The sequence below is a fragment of the Mustela nivalis genome (genome assembly GCF_964662115.1).
Source record: "Mustela nivalis genome assembly, chromosome: 13".
NCBI classification, from domain to species: Eukaryota; Metazoa; Chordata; class Mammalia; order Carnivora; family Mustelidae; genus Mustela; species Mustela nivalis.
In genome coordinates, this window is record NC_139032.1 from 6,697,082 (window position 1) to 6,714,277 (window position 17,196).

At 49.3% G+C, this 17,196-nt stretch overlaps 1 protein-coding gene across 6 annotated transcripts in view; it reads left to right on the forward strand.

Annotated features, from left to right (window-relative positions):
• Positions 1-17,196, forward strand: part of GLIS3 (GLIS family zinc finger 3) — a 438,156-nt gene that overhangs the window by 379,732 nt on the left and 41,228 nt on the right. For all 6 annotated transcript variants that reach the window (XM_082694388.1, XM_082694389.1, XM_082694391.1 and 3 more), the window contains one exon: positions 11,444-11,612. In XM_082694388.1, coding sequence (XP_082550514.1) covers positions 11,444-11,612 — 169 coding nt within the window. The remainder of the gene's footprint in view (positions 1-11,443; positions 11,613-17,196) is intronic.

The following is a 17,196-nucleotide window of genomic DNA, read 5'->3' on the forward strand; positions in this document are numbered from 1 at the left end:
GTCCAGACCATGCACTTGATCTCAAAATAACCCCCTGGGCATCTAGAAAACTATCCTTGACCATTTGCTTACCTCAGATTTAGTTTCTATAATTCAAACATACTTCCATAGTCCATAGGCTCCGTATTACCTATATGGCTCTTAGTAGTCGACTTACAACAGTTAATTTATGATACCGTGGGCCGCATATGGCCTGCCCGCCTCCTGTTTTTGATGGCCTGAGAGTGAAAGATGTTTTTAAGATTTGTGAATGTAAAATGTAAAAAAGACTATTAACTTTTGGGTGAGAACAGTTGTTCAAAGAATTGAGGACATTGCCTCTTGCTAGCAATGCCCAAAATATTTAGTATCTGGCCCTTTACAAGAACAGGTTTGCCAACTGCTGCTTTCCACTAATATCTGAGATGTTAATCGATGACTGAGTGAAATCAAGAAAACTTGTGGCTTCCATGTATTTGATCACGTTGTGTTTCAAAAGTCTGCCGATAACGGGGGCGCCTGGGTGGCTCAGTCAGCTGAACATCCGATTCCTGGTTTCGGCTCCGGTCATAATCTCAGGGTTGTGGGATCAAGCTCCAGGTCAAACTATTTGAGACCCTCCCCCCGCCCTGTTCTTTACCCACCCCCCAATAATAAATCTTTAAAAAATAAGATAAAAGTCTGCCAGTACATACAGGCTCTTTGATCCCCATAGCATTTTATTTTTTTTTTTAAGATCTAATTTATTTATTTGAGAGAGAGAGAGCATGAGTGGAGAAAGGTCAGTGGGAGAAGCAGACTCCCCGCCGAGCAGGGAGCCCGACGTGGGACTCGATCCTGGGACTCCAGGATCATGACCTGAGCCGAAGACAGTTGCCTATCCAACTGAGCCACCCAGGCGCTCCTCCCCATTGCGTTTTAGATTTAACAAATACTTTAGTAGTCTTTTAGCCATGGGTTTGCAAGGATTTTTTTTTAAGGCCCAGTATTTAAAACAGGTCCCAGCAGAGCTGTTTCCATTGAAGGGATCCACACCACTTATTAAACTGCCTGTAGCACAGCACCCCGTCTTCCCTCCCATAGTTTATGGAAGCCCAAATGTAGTGACTCCCAGATGGAATTACTACTGTGAAAGTCTTCGCACTGTGAGCAGATATCTGCAGAGGCGGCCTCGTGCCGCGCTGGGAGACGAGCCCTCACTGATGTGGCGGCCTCTCGGGGAGAAGCTGCCAGAAGTCAGGCAGACTCCGTTCTGGTTATGGTGAGCCCAGGGCTGGCAGGGATAGCACAGAGAGTGGGCACGGTTTAATTCTGGTAAGGTCTATTTTTCCTAAAAAAAAAAAAAAAAGAAGAAGAAGAAGAAGAAGAAGAGGCTTAAACCCTTGACTGTCGAGGATTATGTTTTTGGAGATTCAGGCCATTTGTAGACATACCCCCTAATGCCCAGGAGAAAAACAAAATTGTCAAAGATTGAGCATAGGGAGGATGCTAAAGTGTACTTTCTACCCAACAATAAGGGTGCTTGAAATTCACGCAGCTGAAGACTGAACCTTCCATCCCACAGGCAGAGGAAAGGTTTTAAACTCCTTCAGAGGGACGCCTGGGTGGCTCAGTTGGTTGGACGACTGCCTTCGGCTCAGGTCATGATCCTGGAGTCCCGGGATCGAGTCCCGCATCGGGCTCCCAGCTCCATGGGGAGTCTGCTTCTATCTCTGACCTTCTCCTCGTTCATGCTCTCTCTCACTGTCTCTCTCTCAAGTAAATAAATAAAATCTTTAGAAAAAAAAATAAACTCCTTCAGAAAGGTTGTAAATGAGCATAATTCGTGATTACATGTGAATGACTTCTCTCTGTCTCTCCTGAGAGTAAACTAAGAGGCAACCCTAGGCACCTGAAGGCAAAGTAAGAAAATCCTCCACTACGTGGGCAAAGTACAGAAAAAAGAGGACAGGGGCTCCTCTGGGGTCCCAGTAAGTCCACTTTCATCATCTGGGCAGCTTTGCCCAGAGCCAGGGGTCAGTGTGCACTGTGGTTCCCCGCTAATACCACAGTTCCCCAAAGGGGCTGTTGCACTGAGTGGGGAAAGGGAGAGAGGTCTCTCGGGAGAGCGCAGAGTTGGTAAATCAACTGTGGGGTTGGCCAGAAGAATATTGCGTTACACATCGGATTGGCTGTATGTGTTCCATGTCTGTTTCCAAGAAGTCTCCTCTGTGAAATGATTTCAGAAATCGCATGGAAAGGCGCCTGGTTGGCTCAGTGGGTAGAGCGTGCAGCTCTCCGTCCCTCAGTGGTGAGTTCAAGCCCCAGGCTGGGCAAGGGGCCTGCTTTTTTTTTTTTTTTTTTTTAAGATTTTATTTATTTGAAGGATAGAGAGAGAGAGTGAGAGCGAGCATGAGGAGGGGAAGGATCAGAGGGAGAAGCAGACTCCATGCGCAGCAAGGAGCCCAGTGCGGGTCTCGACTGGGCCTCCAGGATCATGACCTGAGCCGGCAGTCACTTAACCAAGCGAGCCACCCGGGTGCCCACGGGGCCTACTTTAAAAGAAGAAAAAGAGAAGGAAGCGGAGGGGAGAGGAAGAGGAGGAGGAGAAAGGGGAAGAGGAAGAAGAAATAATCACATGGAAGTCGAGTAGGTGGGGTTGTCTCGTAGCATCTGAAAGGGAGGGCACCTCTTTTGTGGTCACGCAGGTACAGGGAGGAGGTATCTAAGGACTGGAAAACGGGGACCTGGAGGAACCAGTATTTTTTACTAAAACTGGTTTTTGCGGCCAAATCAGACTTCCTTCCAGAAGTGAAGATGAGGAGCATTCCTGCCAGAGCTTCCCGGAAAGGTTGTCCCCACCCGCACCATCTTTCTCATCTTTCTCGTCTCTCTCTCCGCCCTCCTGCCCTGCTCAACGCGGGGGATGACATGACACACGGTGGCAGTACCGGGTTCCTGGCAGGGACCTCTTTGCTCCTCTCACCCTCCTGACTGGCTTTGTAACGAACCCTCTGTGAGCAAGTGGGTCGGGAGGTGAAGGGAAGAAAGATAAGGTATGAGATTTGAGGTTAGAGAAGTCAGGCATTGTCTGGGAAGACCCGAGAGCGGCTGCATGAAATGCTGGTCCCAGAGAAGTTGGGCGAGCGGCCAGATGACGCCCTTCCACGCGTAGCACGACGTCTTTGTTCTGAAACGCAGCTGTTCCAGGAGCTTCCGCTCCACGCAGTTAATTGCACCTGGTATTTCAGAATGTCTGACGGTAACCTTGGGCATCTACGTGGATGACCTCAACCGGCATCTGCTAGCTGTATCACAGAGCATCCCAGAAAGGCATGTAAGCATGGGTCCTCTTCCAAATACTAATAACTCCTTCCCTGGCTGTAAATCCAGCTGCACGATGTGGAAGTATAATTGGGCAGCCTCCACGGAAGTCTGGCGCTCATGTGGGAATATCTATTTGTAAGAGAACCTGAATATTCATGTAACTGTCCAGACATCAATAAATTCTCATTTTACCTTATTTATTTCTGTTCCCCAGTGAACAGCGATGCTCTTAAGCTCAAAGTTAATAGGCATGTTCTTCGGAGATGTACCCTCTCTTACCGTAATAGAACGTCTTTCTAATACATTTGTTCATCGGTTGCCAGGTAGCTCTCCCATCAGGTGACACGAGTGTGTTTTCTTTGTCTTAGTGCACAGGTGACAGTTACCATTGTTTGCCATCAATTAGCTTGGGGTAGCATGTCAAGGATGTGCGGATGGTGTCATTTTATTCTGACAGCCGCCCGAGCCGGTTGAGAAGGGATTGTTTCATTATCCTCTTATCAGTACTGCTGGGTAATCCACACCGCAAAGAGGGAGGAGGGAAAAAAAGACAGACGGGAAGAAGAGAATTTTAGGGATTGGCAATATTAAAATTATTCATGCCTCCAGGAGGAGAGAAAGATTAGAGAGATGACTCTGGGAACCCTTCAGAAGCCTCCCGTTCCCTAATGCTGGCTGGAATGTAGGATGCTGCCTCTCGCCAGCCAGTGGGGGGCAGGGAAGGGGGGGTGCCCACAGGAGCCTGGAAGGGGAGAGAAAGGGACCCGAGCCCTTCTCCCCCCCCCGCAGAGGAGTATCTGCCGCATCTCTGTCCTTCTCCAGTGGATGGGCCTTGCCCGTGCTGGAAACTTCTCCCTGGTTCGTGCATTCGGGCCGTGAGAGAATGTTCCCTTGAACAACAGCGCGATTTAATTGTTCTCCGCGTGTGAAACACAAAGAACCTCAGAAAGTTCCATGGCCCAGATTTTCCCTGGTGGGGAGCAAACCTCCCGTCGCCCCCCAGCGCTGGCAGAGTCCTTCACGATGACAGCAGGGAAGGGGGTTTGTTTTCTGTTTTTTGGGGGGTTTTTTTTGAATTCTGAAAACTAACCACTGCACATCTTCGGGCTCATGGAGAAACAAATAAAACGAAGGGCTGAACATGTAAAAAATACTTGAAGATAAACTGAGCTTCAAGAGGGACAGTTGTGTTGACATTCTAGTAACAGCCCGTTTTCACTCCTTAACGAGGCGCAGGCACGCATGGAAAGGACGGTGGTGTTTTTTAAACTGAAAGCGAAGGCGGTGTGGGATGTAACTCAGAGGTGCATATTACCCGTGTAAAACAAAGGACATTTTAACCCTGTGAGGATTCTCTCACGGACCCTCCACACTCTACAGCAACTTGCGATAGAAAGATTGAGCAAACAGTGCTTACTCTCAGAGACCCCAGGTTACGTGTCTGTGCATCGCTAGGTAGGAGGCCAGACTCGCTCGGGTGGGGGCTGACTGTTTTGGAGCAAACTAAGCCTGGGTTTTATATCCTGTTGGTGAGAATAATTATAAATAGGTAAAGAACAGTGACTGTGGTTTATCAAGCACTAAATTGTGGTCCAGGCGCTGTGCTGCGTGTTTTCCTATATTATACGACCTTCTCATCGTACTGCGAGGTCGTCTCCTTATTTAAGATGAAGAAACTGAGCTTAGGTGAAGTGACTTACCCAAGACACGCTGCTGGGAATTGGTAAAACTCGGACTCACACAGAGCTCGTCTCACTCCCACTGTATGCGCTTTGCTCTCCGAACAACCGGCCTGACGACGGTCTCTCTCGGGCGCCCAGCTTCCAGGGAGGCCGGAGGAGTTCACGATACCCTTGCAGTTCAGCTGTTTCTTTTAATATTTTTTATTTGTTTATTTTGAGAGAGAGAGACAGAGTGAGAGAGAGCATGAGAGGGGAGGTCAGAGGGAGAAGCAAACTCGCCATGGAGCTGGGAGCCTGATGTGGGACTCCATCCCAGGGCTCTGGGACCATGACCTGAGCTGAAGGCAGTTGCTTAACCAACTGAGCCACCCAGGCGCCCAACAGTTCAGCTGTTTCTTAACTCCTTCCCCAGGTTCAGATTCCTCCCGGGGGGCGCTCAGGGGCACGGAGAGGGGAGGCAGACACAAGGTCAACCTCGCCGTTTCCATTCACACGGAAATCTAATTCTTTTTAATATCTCTGTGGAAGCCAGCGGAGCCTGGCTTCGATGCTTAGCCGCCCTCTGTGCCCGGACCAGGAAACACTGCGGGAAGGATGAGAGCTGAACCCACACCTCCCCCCGCACCAGCTGCCAAGCACTCCCCACCATTTCTCAGGGTTACCCCAGCACTCACTGTAAGAGAGGTCACAGTCCGCGGGGAAGACTCGTTCCCCTTCTAAGAGAGCAGGCCCACTACAATGGCTACGGCTCTTTAAGCAATTGTGAATGATGGCAAATGGGCGTGTGCCATCCACGCTCGGACACAACGCGATCTGCACAGCGAATCTCGGCTTTGTGCAGGACTGACGGAGGCGGTGGCCTTTCAGCCCAGCATGCCGTGATCACTTGGGTAACAGGTGTGCATGTCTGTCGCTCACGGATACCCCCTCCCTGCTCTCCTTCCTTCCCACCAGTAGATCGATATGCCTCCGACAGGCATCTGAAATCTTTATTTGGGAAAAAGCACATTGCCTCCCAGCTGTTTGTTTTCCAAACCAAATAATTTCGTTAACTTGTTGCCTGAGTTCATTTTCAGAGCTGGAAAATTTCTCTCAGCCACGCTGAGGTCACCTCAGGGCTTCTAGGACGAACAGGAATGGAAAGGGGAGTATGTTTTTGGCATTCTAACCAGACTTTGGGTAGCTGAAGCTCGCCGTGTGCATCGTATGTGTGAGGGAAGAATGCTTCGGGACCCCAGTCTTTGCAAATAGAGTGTGTGGTGTCCACTCTCGGGCCTCCTCTTGAACCTGCCCTGTGTCCGAGAGGCAATATAGTGGGCTGGTTAGGGGCATGGGATCTGCTATTTGTCTTCCTGGGTTTGGGTCCCAGCCCAACTGCTTACCAGCCACAGGACCCAGGCCAGGTACCCTCGTCAGGAACCCAACGAGGCTTCAGGTTGCTCATCAGTAAACTGAGGAAAGGTCTGTAAATTACTCCATAAAATGTTCACTTGGCCCTGAAGTAGAGGGCAGGAAGAAGATGAAATGCACCTGCGAAACGGCCCAGCACCTGCGGCTCCAGGTGCGATCCTCAGATCGGCAGCCTCAGCGGCCCAGGGGACTTGGGGAAGTTGGATACGAGCTCAGAAGCTCAGTACTCCCTGCCTCTAAGACCAGGTGACTCAGAATCAGTATCTATTCCTGGTGATCGGTTTGCAAGGGGAAACTTGGAAAGCAGGACTTTTAACTGCCCATCCTGCTTTCAACCGGCGTATGCCCTCTAGTTGGCTTTTTCCATATCCCTCACCTGACGAGGGAGGTCCTCCACCCTGTCCTCTAGAATGATGAGACAGTAGTCGCCAAGCAGTGACCAGGGTAGCCTTCCCTGGCCTTGGGAGAGGGCCTGAACCAGGTGGGCTCTTCTCGGGAACCCACTTCGCCTGCCTCCATTCATACAGTGAGTACCTGACAACTGAAGCGTCCCCGGGTATCTCGTCTATACCCCTAGAAAGGTACATTGATTGTTTTCATTTGGATAGAGAGAGAGCTGTTTATTAACCCAGATTAACCTGAGCGAGTTAAAGGTTCAAGCCTTGAATGCCCTGGTCCTGAGAGCTGGGGAGATGGCTCCGGGGAACACACAGACCAGCAAGTACTGCTCTGTTGAAACTATAAAGCCCTGCTGAGTTACTCACCCCTCCCCCTGCAGGAGACGGGTAGGGGACTGAGGTGAGCTGTGCTCCAGAGAGGAAACCCAAAGTGTCAGGGAGGCCAGCTCCCCGTCCTCTGCTGAAGGCAGGGCTCACGAATCCATCTCAAGACCAGGCTTTTATTTCCCTGGGGAGTCCACCATCTCTTAATCACAAAAGCAATAAGAATTTCCAGTATGTTCCTCAGCCAAGCCTAATCAGTTGTTCCAGCTGCCAGTCATCAGCGCTGTCTGGAGGTTCACCTAAAAGCTCTCTTATAGCCTTGAAAACGGCACGAACCCCTGGGGTGACACCAGACAATGAAGGCCACCCCTGTGGGCAGCCTGTGTGCACCGGTTGATTTGATCACAATGATTTTGTTAATATTGCTCTGATTCTAGAGGGATCAGTTTCTTTCCCTATGCTTTGATTGACAGGCCTTGTTGCACGCCACTTTGGTTGAGTGTGTGTGGAAAGAAATGTTTCCTTTTTGTAAGTGACCTTACCGTTGCGCTCTGATGTGGAGATTTTCTTCTGGAGGTTAAAAAAATCACTTGGCCAAGCTCAAGTGTTTGTCTGGAAGCATGTGTTGCATTGGGCATTCTGGTGAAGTCAGCAGAGACTTAACTTCAAACATTGAGATCAGAACCTGCCTCGTGTGGAGTAGGGGCTGGAAAATTATGTTTGAATGAATAAATGGATGAATGAATGAATGGATATTCTTAGACTACACGAAGATGGAATCCTGGATGTATGATTGATACAGCTGGAAATTCCTAGAAGTCGGTGTAGGTAGGAGAGGCCTTTCCTGTGCCACAGGGATGGTCCTTGAGAAATGTGGGTCTCAGGTTAAGGCCAAGGTCAACCCTTCCAAGCCTCAGTTCTCTCATCCCAGAGTTTTGTCCATTATAGCACAAGGGTATGTGACAAGGGGTTGGATGAATGTTGGGACACCAGGCTCTGTTTTTATTTCCTCTAAGTCTCTGGTGGTTGTAGGGGCTGTAGGCAACACCCACAAGCAGGTGTCTTGTCCAGGACTGCATGCAAAGTCCTCTGTGTAGACACTGAACCATGAGTTTCTACGAGGTGACCTCATCAGGAGAGGTTTCATCCTCTGCTTCTCATCCCATCTCTGGGGAAACAGAGGCAAGTCCTGGGTTCCATTTTGCACACAGGTGATTTCTTTCAGCCAACATAAGAAACTATTCTGTATATTTTACAAATTCAGACTTTGAATTGAACGCTAACACCCATCTTTCCTTATCCTCTTGGGGTCCCCAGTCACAGGGTCACTGGCGGTTTCAATGCCATCCACCAGCTTCAGGAGTGGAAGAAAGGGCTGCTGTTGTGGGTTTGACTGGAGGGCAGGCAGCACTTGACCTCAGTGCAGCTGGAGGGCAGGTTCTGGAGACTTCTTCCCTGTATCATATGCCTCTCATGGCCCACCTTATATCCTCTCTGCCACCCAGTCCTCCCAGCAGCCGTTGCTCTGGTAACCATCATATATGGCAGCAAATATAACTCAGAAGCCCTTCCCCTCCCCTGTACCACAGATCTCTGGCTTTCTGCCCTGGCGCTTCCTTGATGCCCGGGTACTCGGCATCTGTGGGAACCTGAGCCACTCGGCTCCACCTACCTACTTGTGTGGGAGAAGTAACACCCTAGATGGGGCCACCTTTGACCAATAAGGAAGAGGATTTGGTAGATAAAAGTTCCTTTCTGTTCCTTTCCTACTCATTGGGCCCCAGACGGTCTCTATTGGCTTTTCTTTACTCCACCAAACACGAATGATGCTGTTGGAGAGAGTAAGCACCAGGGACGTCTTGTTCCCTCGTCTGTCCCAGGACCTCGCTCAGTATCTGCCACACAGTACGTGCTCCATAGACACTTGTGGAATAGTTGGCTGCCGAGAGAGGAGTCAGAGAACATAGGTGACCGCACAGAGCAGAAGGATCCAAGTGAACAGAGGGAGGTGTAGAGGACATTACCGTCGGAAGCACGGGGTCCGCTGCTGTGCTGTGGTGGCCGCATGCCCGGCTGTCCGACTTGACCGGAGCTAAGGGCACAGTGTGGGGCCACAGATGAGACGGGGTGTTAAAGCACTCAGGACACCACTGGATGGTGTCTCGTGGCAGATTCGGAATTTGATAGAATGAGTGTCTAGAGTTCTGGGTCATCCGCTAGACTGCCGCCTCCCCCAGGGCGGGGACTAGAGCAGCTAGCAGGTAGTAGGCACTTCATAAACGCTGGGTTAAAAAAGTAATGGTTAGAGGTCGGATGGACAGATGGAGGGCTGGAGGGATGGCAGACCGGCTGCAAACAATGCCATATTTCCCTTCCCAGGATTTTCCCGCAGCTAATGCAAAAATGTAGCTGGTGCAGCTCATGGAGACCTCTGGGAAACACCCCATTTTCTACTGAACCACAGAGTAGATCTCAGAGCACACACACCAGAGAGTCCCTGTTGCCCAGGGGGATGGACGCAACAGAGGCAGTGGTTCCCTCGTGAGGAACACACACACACACACACACACACACACACACACGTGCAAAAATACCTCCAGGGGAAAGCAAGTGAGGGGCGCATTTGGCAACTACAACAGGATAAAAAGGAGAGCTCGCGTTTCTGCACCAAGGCAGAAAGAAAAAGAGCCACTTTTCCACAGTGTCTCTGTGACCTCTCATTATTCCATTAGTTTCCGGAATCATGTCTACAGCAGCCAGCTCCACGGGGACAAACACCAGCATTGAAACTACCACCGCAGTCAATCCAAACAGCCCTCTCCCCGCGGTAAAATTATTATCTGGGATACAAGCAGGATTGTGGTTGCCCGAGTGAGCTGAGCGCACATGCGGGTAGTGATTCATAAGGTGACGCTAGTCAGTGTGCAAACGTGCAACTTTTCTGGAGCCCTGACAGCCCGAGGTGCCTTTCTGAGCGAGTAAGCACTTTCTAGTCTCACCGCCTCTGCAGGTCTCGGAGGGCCATGGAGGACACGGGCTTCCGAGGACAAGAGTTAACCTGACACTGCGCCAACTTACCTGACATAAACCCTTCACATCCGAGCACATCCTTGTCAGTAGCTTTTGAGCAGGGAGATGGTAATTCTGCTTCCTCACATGTTCCTTTAAGTACTTGAACTCTTGTTCCGTCGGATGAAGCTTTGGGGGGCTGGGTCATGTGGGGTATCCGTGCTCTCCGGGAGAGGTTGGAGAGAGTGAGACTGGTCTAAAAGCAGCGCTCCCTGAACTTTTAAACCCTCCAATCTCTTTGATTATGTGGCTGCTTCTTCTTAATCCTGAACCTGATGCCTTTTATTTTTTTTTTTTAGATCCATTTATTCTTTGACATCAGTAGAGTAAGTTCAAAAAGAGCAGAGATGGGTATAAAGCTCAGCACCGCTTCGTACGGGGAGGGAAGTTGAAGAGAGTCGGCGTAACGCTGCTGCTGTGATTGCCGCATAATGAGACGTGTGCTGAGTAGGTCCCAGACGCCGAGAGCCTCTCTGATAGTGATAGACTCGGAAAGTGACAAGCCCCGTCTCTTTTGTGACATTGTACCAATTAGCTGATCTAAATGGGCACATATTTAAGTTTGAGGTCACGTACAGTTCTTCAAGGCTAGGCTGCCCCTATGAGTGTGGCTCTAACTCACTCTGTTGTAATAGACAACAGTGTGTGTGTGGGGTGGGGGGGAGTCAGGAGTCCGGAGCTGTGTTTGGGGCCCCTTTTCGTGTTCTGTGGTGCCAGGCGTGGAGTCATCGTTGATGGAGACGGAGTGTGTCTATCCGTCACGCTATCAGGGAAACAGCCGGGCTCAGTTGGACCCTGAGGTTCAGAGGTTGTCAGCTCCTACACCGGTACGAGGACCAGGAGACGATATTCTCATTACCCTGATTTAGCCACGACAGAGAGAGAGGCAGCGTGACCCGCGGAGGCTCGCTGCAGTCAGGAGAAGAGGCAGATGGCCTGTGACGCCCTTCGGGGCCAGCAGTGTCTCTGCGACTGAGCAGTGCTAACTCCGAGCCCCTCGCCCTGCTGCAGACATGACACGATTGATAATTGTATGGCGTGCAGGCAGGGGACGAGTCAGACCACGAGTGTCGGCGGGGGCAAGCAGCACGAGAGGCACAGGAGCCCAGGAGCCTGTCCCACCCTGAAAACAAAAGCTGTGTATATCCACTGAGTGAAGCACTGTTCCCCCAAAGCCACCAAGAGAACCACAAACGAGCCCCTAAAGCAGCCTTGCTGTCAGCCTCCAGGGTGTAAAGCCTGCACGGCCTGATGCCTCTTTCCCCTTGATTGCAGCCTCCATCTTCAACAGCGGTCATTCAAGCCGAAGCGGAGCAGCTGCCGGGGTGGTGCCTCCCCCGCACGCCGTCGGCCACCCTTCTCCGGGACAGAATGTGCAGGGGAGCCCCCACAACCCCGCCTCCCAGTTACCCCCGCTCGCAGCTGTGGACGCGGGGGCCGAGAGGTAAGGCCATCTGTCTCTCTTCTAATAGGTGTCGCCGCTCAACTTCCCGGCGCAAGGAAGTCTTTTGACTGTTGCTGAATTTGATTAATAATCCATCAGCTGGGCCGAGTTATCCAAAGGTGACGTGTTGAAAGTGCACACGACAAAGCACGTGGCTCAAACATTTCATTATCTGTCTTACTTTCCTTCCCCGGGGAAATGCTGAGAAGATACTGGCGGTCGCCAGCCAAAGTGTCTGATGCTGGGAAAACCTGTCCAAATCCCCGTCCTTCCCACCTCCCTGCAGTTTGTCCTGGTGACTCAGCTGGAAGGCAGTGTCCCCAGAGGCGGAAAAGCTTTCCAGATGCAAACGGCACCTCCGGCACCGAGATCGATATCAGCTTGAGAGTATAGCGTAAGAGGGCACAGGATTTTGTGTGGGTGACCAGCCAGGGGCTGTTCGCCAGCCATGCGACATCGAGACCACCCTCATAGAGAGTTTTTGGGAGAAAAGTTTTAAATCTTGACATTTCGGTCGGTCTTTGGATTGCCCAACCGTCCGGTGGTGTGGACAGCATGTGGCTCCTTTTTTTCTCCTCCTCACGTGTTGCAGGCTTGAACTGACCTATGGAGGGGTTGCTCCCAGACGGCCACAGGGAGAAAAGGTCTTGTGGGGACCCCTGTGCGATCCTAGAGTCCTAGGACATGAGAATGGGTTGCGTGGGCAGCAGGAAGGAAGGTTTTCAATCTTGAATTTCAATGAGCAATCTGTGGTTTCATTGGTGTTGGTCTGATCTATGAGAATTTAAATAAGTAAAAAAATATATATATATGGTTTTTAAGTTTGATAAACCATATTTTTTTTACTTATGCCTCCTCTTTACTTATTAATACATCTGTTCGTTTAATACATTTTTTGAGTTCTACGTGTCAGACGCTGCTCCAGGTGCTAGAGATGTCAAGATTATGAAAACACGGTGCTGTTCTTAGGGTTTAGTGGATGAGGACAGACAGATGTATAAAAAAGAACAGTGATGCTGTTTGGATAAATGATATAATCAAGATGCCACAGGAGCCTAGTTCTGCCTCACGGAGTGAGGGGAAGAAAGGGTGATCTAGGCGTGGAAGGAAGGTTAAAGCTTCCCAGATGGATAATGGGGAGCAGCATCCAAGGCAGCCAGAGGGACACGTACGAGACATAAGAGGGACAAGCACACGCATAGAATTCGGTTCCAGTAAGCTCAGGGGCCATCACCCAGAGTGGACAGGCCTGAGGAAGTCAGGTAAGAGTGGGTTGGCTTGTGTGGAACCATGTATTTTGTCCCAAGGGATTTACCTCTTACCGAAAGTAAAGAAACACTTGTGGCTCCACGTGTGGAGCCACTGACCCCACTGATGGGGGAGAGACACACCAGATTGTCGTCATAGAGAAGGGACTCAGGGGACAAGATGGCAGAGTCATGGAGGCCGGGAGCCGGGACGGGTGGTAGGGAGAGCGAAACAGGGGTTATTGTAGGAGTCCTTGCGAGTAGTATGAGGACCTGAACTAAGGTGAAGGGTCGTTATGTAGGAGAACTGCTCATTATTAATGTACTTATGGAGTGAAGAGGAAGGGCCAGATTCATTTGGGAGTTACAACTCTAGACTGGACGGAAAGTGTGTCATTCACAGAAGCAAAGGGAGTGTTTAGTAGGAGTAAGAGTGGGAGAGAAGGAATGGTAATACATGGAATTCAGGGTTGGGGCTGTAGGTGGCTATAAACCATCCATGTAGATGTGTCTGACGTTCCATCGGAATATGGATCGGAAGACGTTAGACCTCGCGCAGCCATTCTGCCTACGTGGCTAAGTGCAGGCAGCTCCTAGACTCTTCCCCCATGCTCCGTCAGCAGGGCAGGGCAAGTGGTAACCCATCTCCTAAGTTCACGGACAGGACATGTGGGGCGGACAGTCCTGCCTGTTATCTGACGTAATTCTTTCTTTCTTTCTTCCTTTTTTTTTTTTTTTTAGATTTTATTTGCCTATTTGACAGACAGAGATCACAAGTAGGCAGAGAGGCAGGCAGAGAGAGAGGGGGGGAAGCAGGCTCCCTGCAGAGCAGAGAGCCCGATGCGGGACCCGATCCCAGGACCCTGAGATCATGACCTGAGCCGAAGGCAGCAGCTTAATCCACGGAGCCACCCAGGCGCCCTCTGATGTATTTCTTAAGGTTGAGATGAGCTTATTCATTTTAGCGTTTTATTAACTTTGGAGCCGGGTTTTAAGTGACATTAGCCACGGTCTAATTATCCTCTCGTTTCCTTCTGCCTGGCTGAGAATCCTACTCCACGAGGTCGTGAAGGTCACCACAAGGTCGAGAAGCTAAGAAGCTCTCACTTGAGCCTCTCCTTCATCCATCTTCTTATTAATACTCATTAATACTCTGTTTACAAGGACACCACAGAAAAGCAATCTGCGTGTCTCCTTTTGGCACACACCTGTTAAAGGAATGAAGATAGAAAAGGTCTTTAGCCATGACCATGTTAAGAACCAACCCCCACACACCCGACGTTCCAAACGCAGCTCCGGCGGTTGCTGAATGTTTGAATGTGTTCCTCAGGCGCTCCTGCTGCTTGGGCTTGTGTGTTTTTAACGTTTTATCTTAGCTTATAATTTTAATTTTTTTTCAATTCCGTCTTTGGAAGCTTGTAACGTATAAATAACTACAAGAATAATACAGCGAACACCCATACACCCCACATCCGCGTTCACCCACTGTGGCTGTTTTCCCTCCTCTTTCTCTCTCTTCCCGACTTGAGAGAGCCTTTGTTTGTTTCCCATTGGTTCCGAACACTCTGAGAGATTGTTGTGAATATCATTGAGCTTTAGCCCTAATTACTTGGAGAAGGATCGCCTAAGAAGGACATTCTCCTACATAATCACAATGTAATTATCACACTCCGGAAATTTAACATCAATAAAGCATTATCTAACACGCAGTCAATACCGAAATTTCCTCGATTGTATAATTAATGCTCCTTATAGCTAGTTTCCTTTTCCTCTTCTTTCGTTTGTTTTGATCCAGGATTTAATAAGATACCAGTTCTCATTTCTTGGTAGTCTTCTTGAATCTGATGAAGTTGCCCAGTTTTTAAAAAGTCACCACCACCACCACCATCACCATCATCTTTCATGACTTTGACTATTTCTAAAGACTCAGAACATTTATTTTGCAGGGTATGTCAGAGGTGGGACTTGCCTGCTCTTTTCCTCTCGAACAGACATGTTCCTTCTCATCAGGAGCCTCACATAGAGGATGTGGTGATCCTTTACTCCTCTGAGCCTCTGCTTGGGAATTAAGAGTAGATGAGCCACACAGGTGAAACACCTCACATGTGGCTTAGCCTGAAGGCAGGCAACCCTGGCCAGGCCGAGAGACTGAGGTTTAGAAGCCAGAGGGGGGTGTTAAGTGATGACCGTGATTGATAGTGTAGATCATCATGGAAAGTTACAAGGGGAGGAGAAGGGGAGGAAGGGAACGGTACTTGACATGGCCGGGTGATGAAACGGACCTGCTCACGCCTGTGGTTTGCCCTGTGCTGAGCTCTCCCCACCAGCCATGTGGCCCATTCCTTTGCCAGCCCAACTGGACTGGGCAAGTCGATGGAAGGTTATCTCTTCCGATCAGGTTTGGGGAGGAGGTGACATGAAGCAGCCCTGAATTATGCACTGTGTTTGCATTAGTGCGCAGCATGAAAAACACTAAGAGGAAATGTGCTTACCTTCCGCTTCTGGTTTATATATCTTTGCCTCTGTTTGCCTGGGAAGTCCCCCAGTAAAAACTCCAGCAGTTTTCTTAACGGAAATAGGTTTATCACACTTTGCGATTTTTAGTGGGAAACGCACTTTTTCCTGCTTTGCAGGCACTGATTCATCATTTACTTAGTTTTAGCTTGTTAATAAAATGGGCTGAGTCACTGTCAGAAGTCAGGAAATGTCCACTACGTCTACCCAGTTAGCATCAGGTTCTTTGATCCTGGCCATCTTCAAGTAAATGCAAGTTCTCTCAATTTGATGAGGCTCCATTTTTATTTTGGAAATATTACCTGAATGATACATCATTTCGGTGATTTACACAGCACCACACCATGTCACCTAATGTTGATTTAAACTTATTATGGGAAGTGGTGTTTCACGATGTCATGTGGAACAAGCCAGGGATCCTTTATGACAGTGGCTTCCCATAAGAGGAACCCAGAGTCTTTGGAAATGTCAGTTCACTGGGTTTCATAGCATGTCTGCTGGAGCAAAGAAAACGAACATATTGCTGTGAATGCCTTTTTGAGATGGAGAAATCTTACAATCCCAAGAAAATCCCCTGGATCTGCGTTGCTCCGCCTCCCCGAGAGCATGGCAGCTGCCTCTCTCCTTTCCACAGATGGCCACAGAACAGGGCGCAGAGCTCAAGGAGACTTGCGGATTGACCACCTGGGGCGACTCGTGAAGGGCTTCGATGGTCCCCATCTCTGAGCCAGAAGAGACTGAAAATGGGGAACGGATGTGGCCTCCTCAAGGCATATACAGTCTAGGACAGGAATCAACAGCAGAGAATGTTAGGGACAATTGTTTTTGAGAAAGTAGTCAAACAAAATACCTTAACCAAAAAAGGAATGTCAGTTTCTTGAGTCTGTATCAAGAATTGAGAAGCTGTACTGATTTTTATCCATATCAGATGTGACATTGCTAGGATTCTAGATAGATAGGTATATATACCCCCACACACAGTCTTTCTGGGCCTTTGGAGAACCAGGACTGGTCTATACTGAGAGCATTTTCTCATTCAGCACCGGAAACATGTTGCAACTTTTCTGGATGCTAAGGGGTTAAGGGTAGCAACTGTTTTCTATTTAACTTCTTTGGAATTCTGTACTGTTCTCCAACTCTTGTCAAACAGGCCTGCTCACTGACTTTATTTCTGCATCTTATTTCTTATTTTGGGATCTTTTTCTACCTAGAAAGACAATCAGGACTGTCCATTTTTGTCCTATTATTGACCAAACATGGCCCAGGCTGGAGCTTGGATTAGTTCTCAACCCAGAAAGCCGTCTTGCATCTTAGAGCTCTCAGAGACAAGTTCCCCTGTTTCATTTCTCGGTTCTTATCATCTGTTTTATTTATTTATCATTTCCCGGATATTATTTTGCTAACTGAATCACTAGTTTTCTGAGGGCAGGATCCTAAAACTTGCCTTATAACCTCCAGAATACGTGTGAGGTATTTCACAGTGTTGCGTGCTAGGGAGGCCTTGACGGGGAGAAGGACCAGTGCGGGAATGCCTAGGACACAGGAGGCCACTGCCAGCTCCCACTGTCCAGGCGGGAAGTTCCCAGAAGAGAGTGGTCCCCCCGATTCATTGGTCTAGATGGTGGTAGACCCAGCTCTCGAAGTTCAAGCCATCTTATGTAACCTGCATACTTTGCTACAACACATAATTGCTCTAATACATACGGACGAGTGCACGTGCACAGACACACTCACAGCGCCAGGACCCCACCCCCAATTTGTTGTGGGGGTTCCCTACGTTGCTTTCCTGTGATTGTCAAAACTGGAAACCTAATACTCCCCCT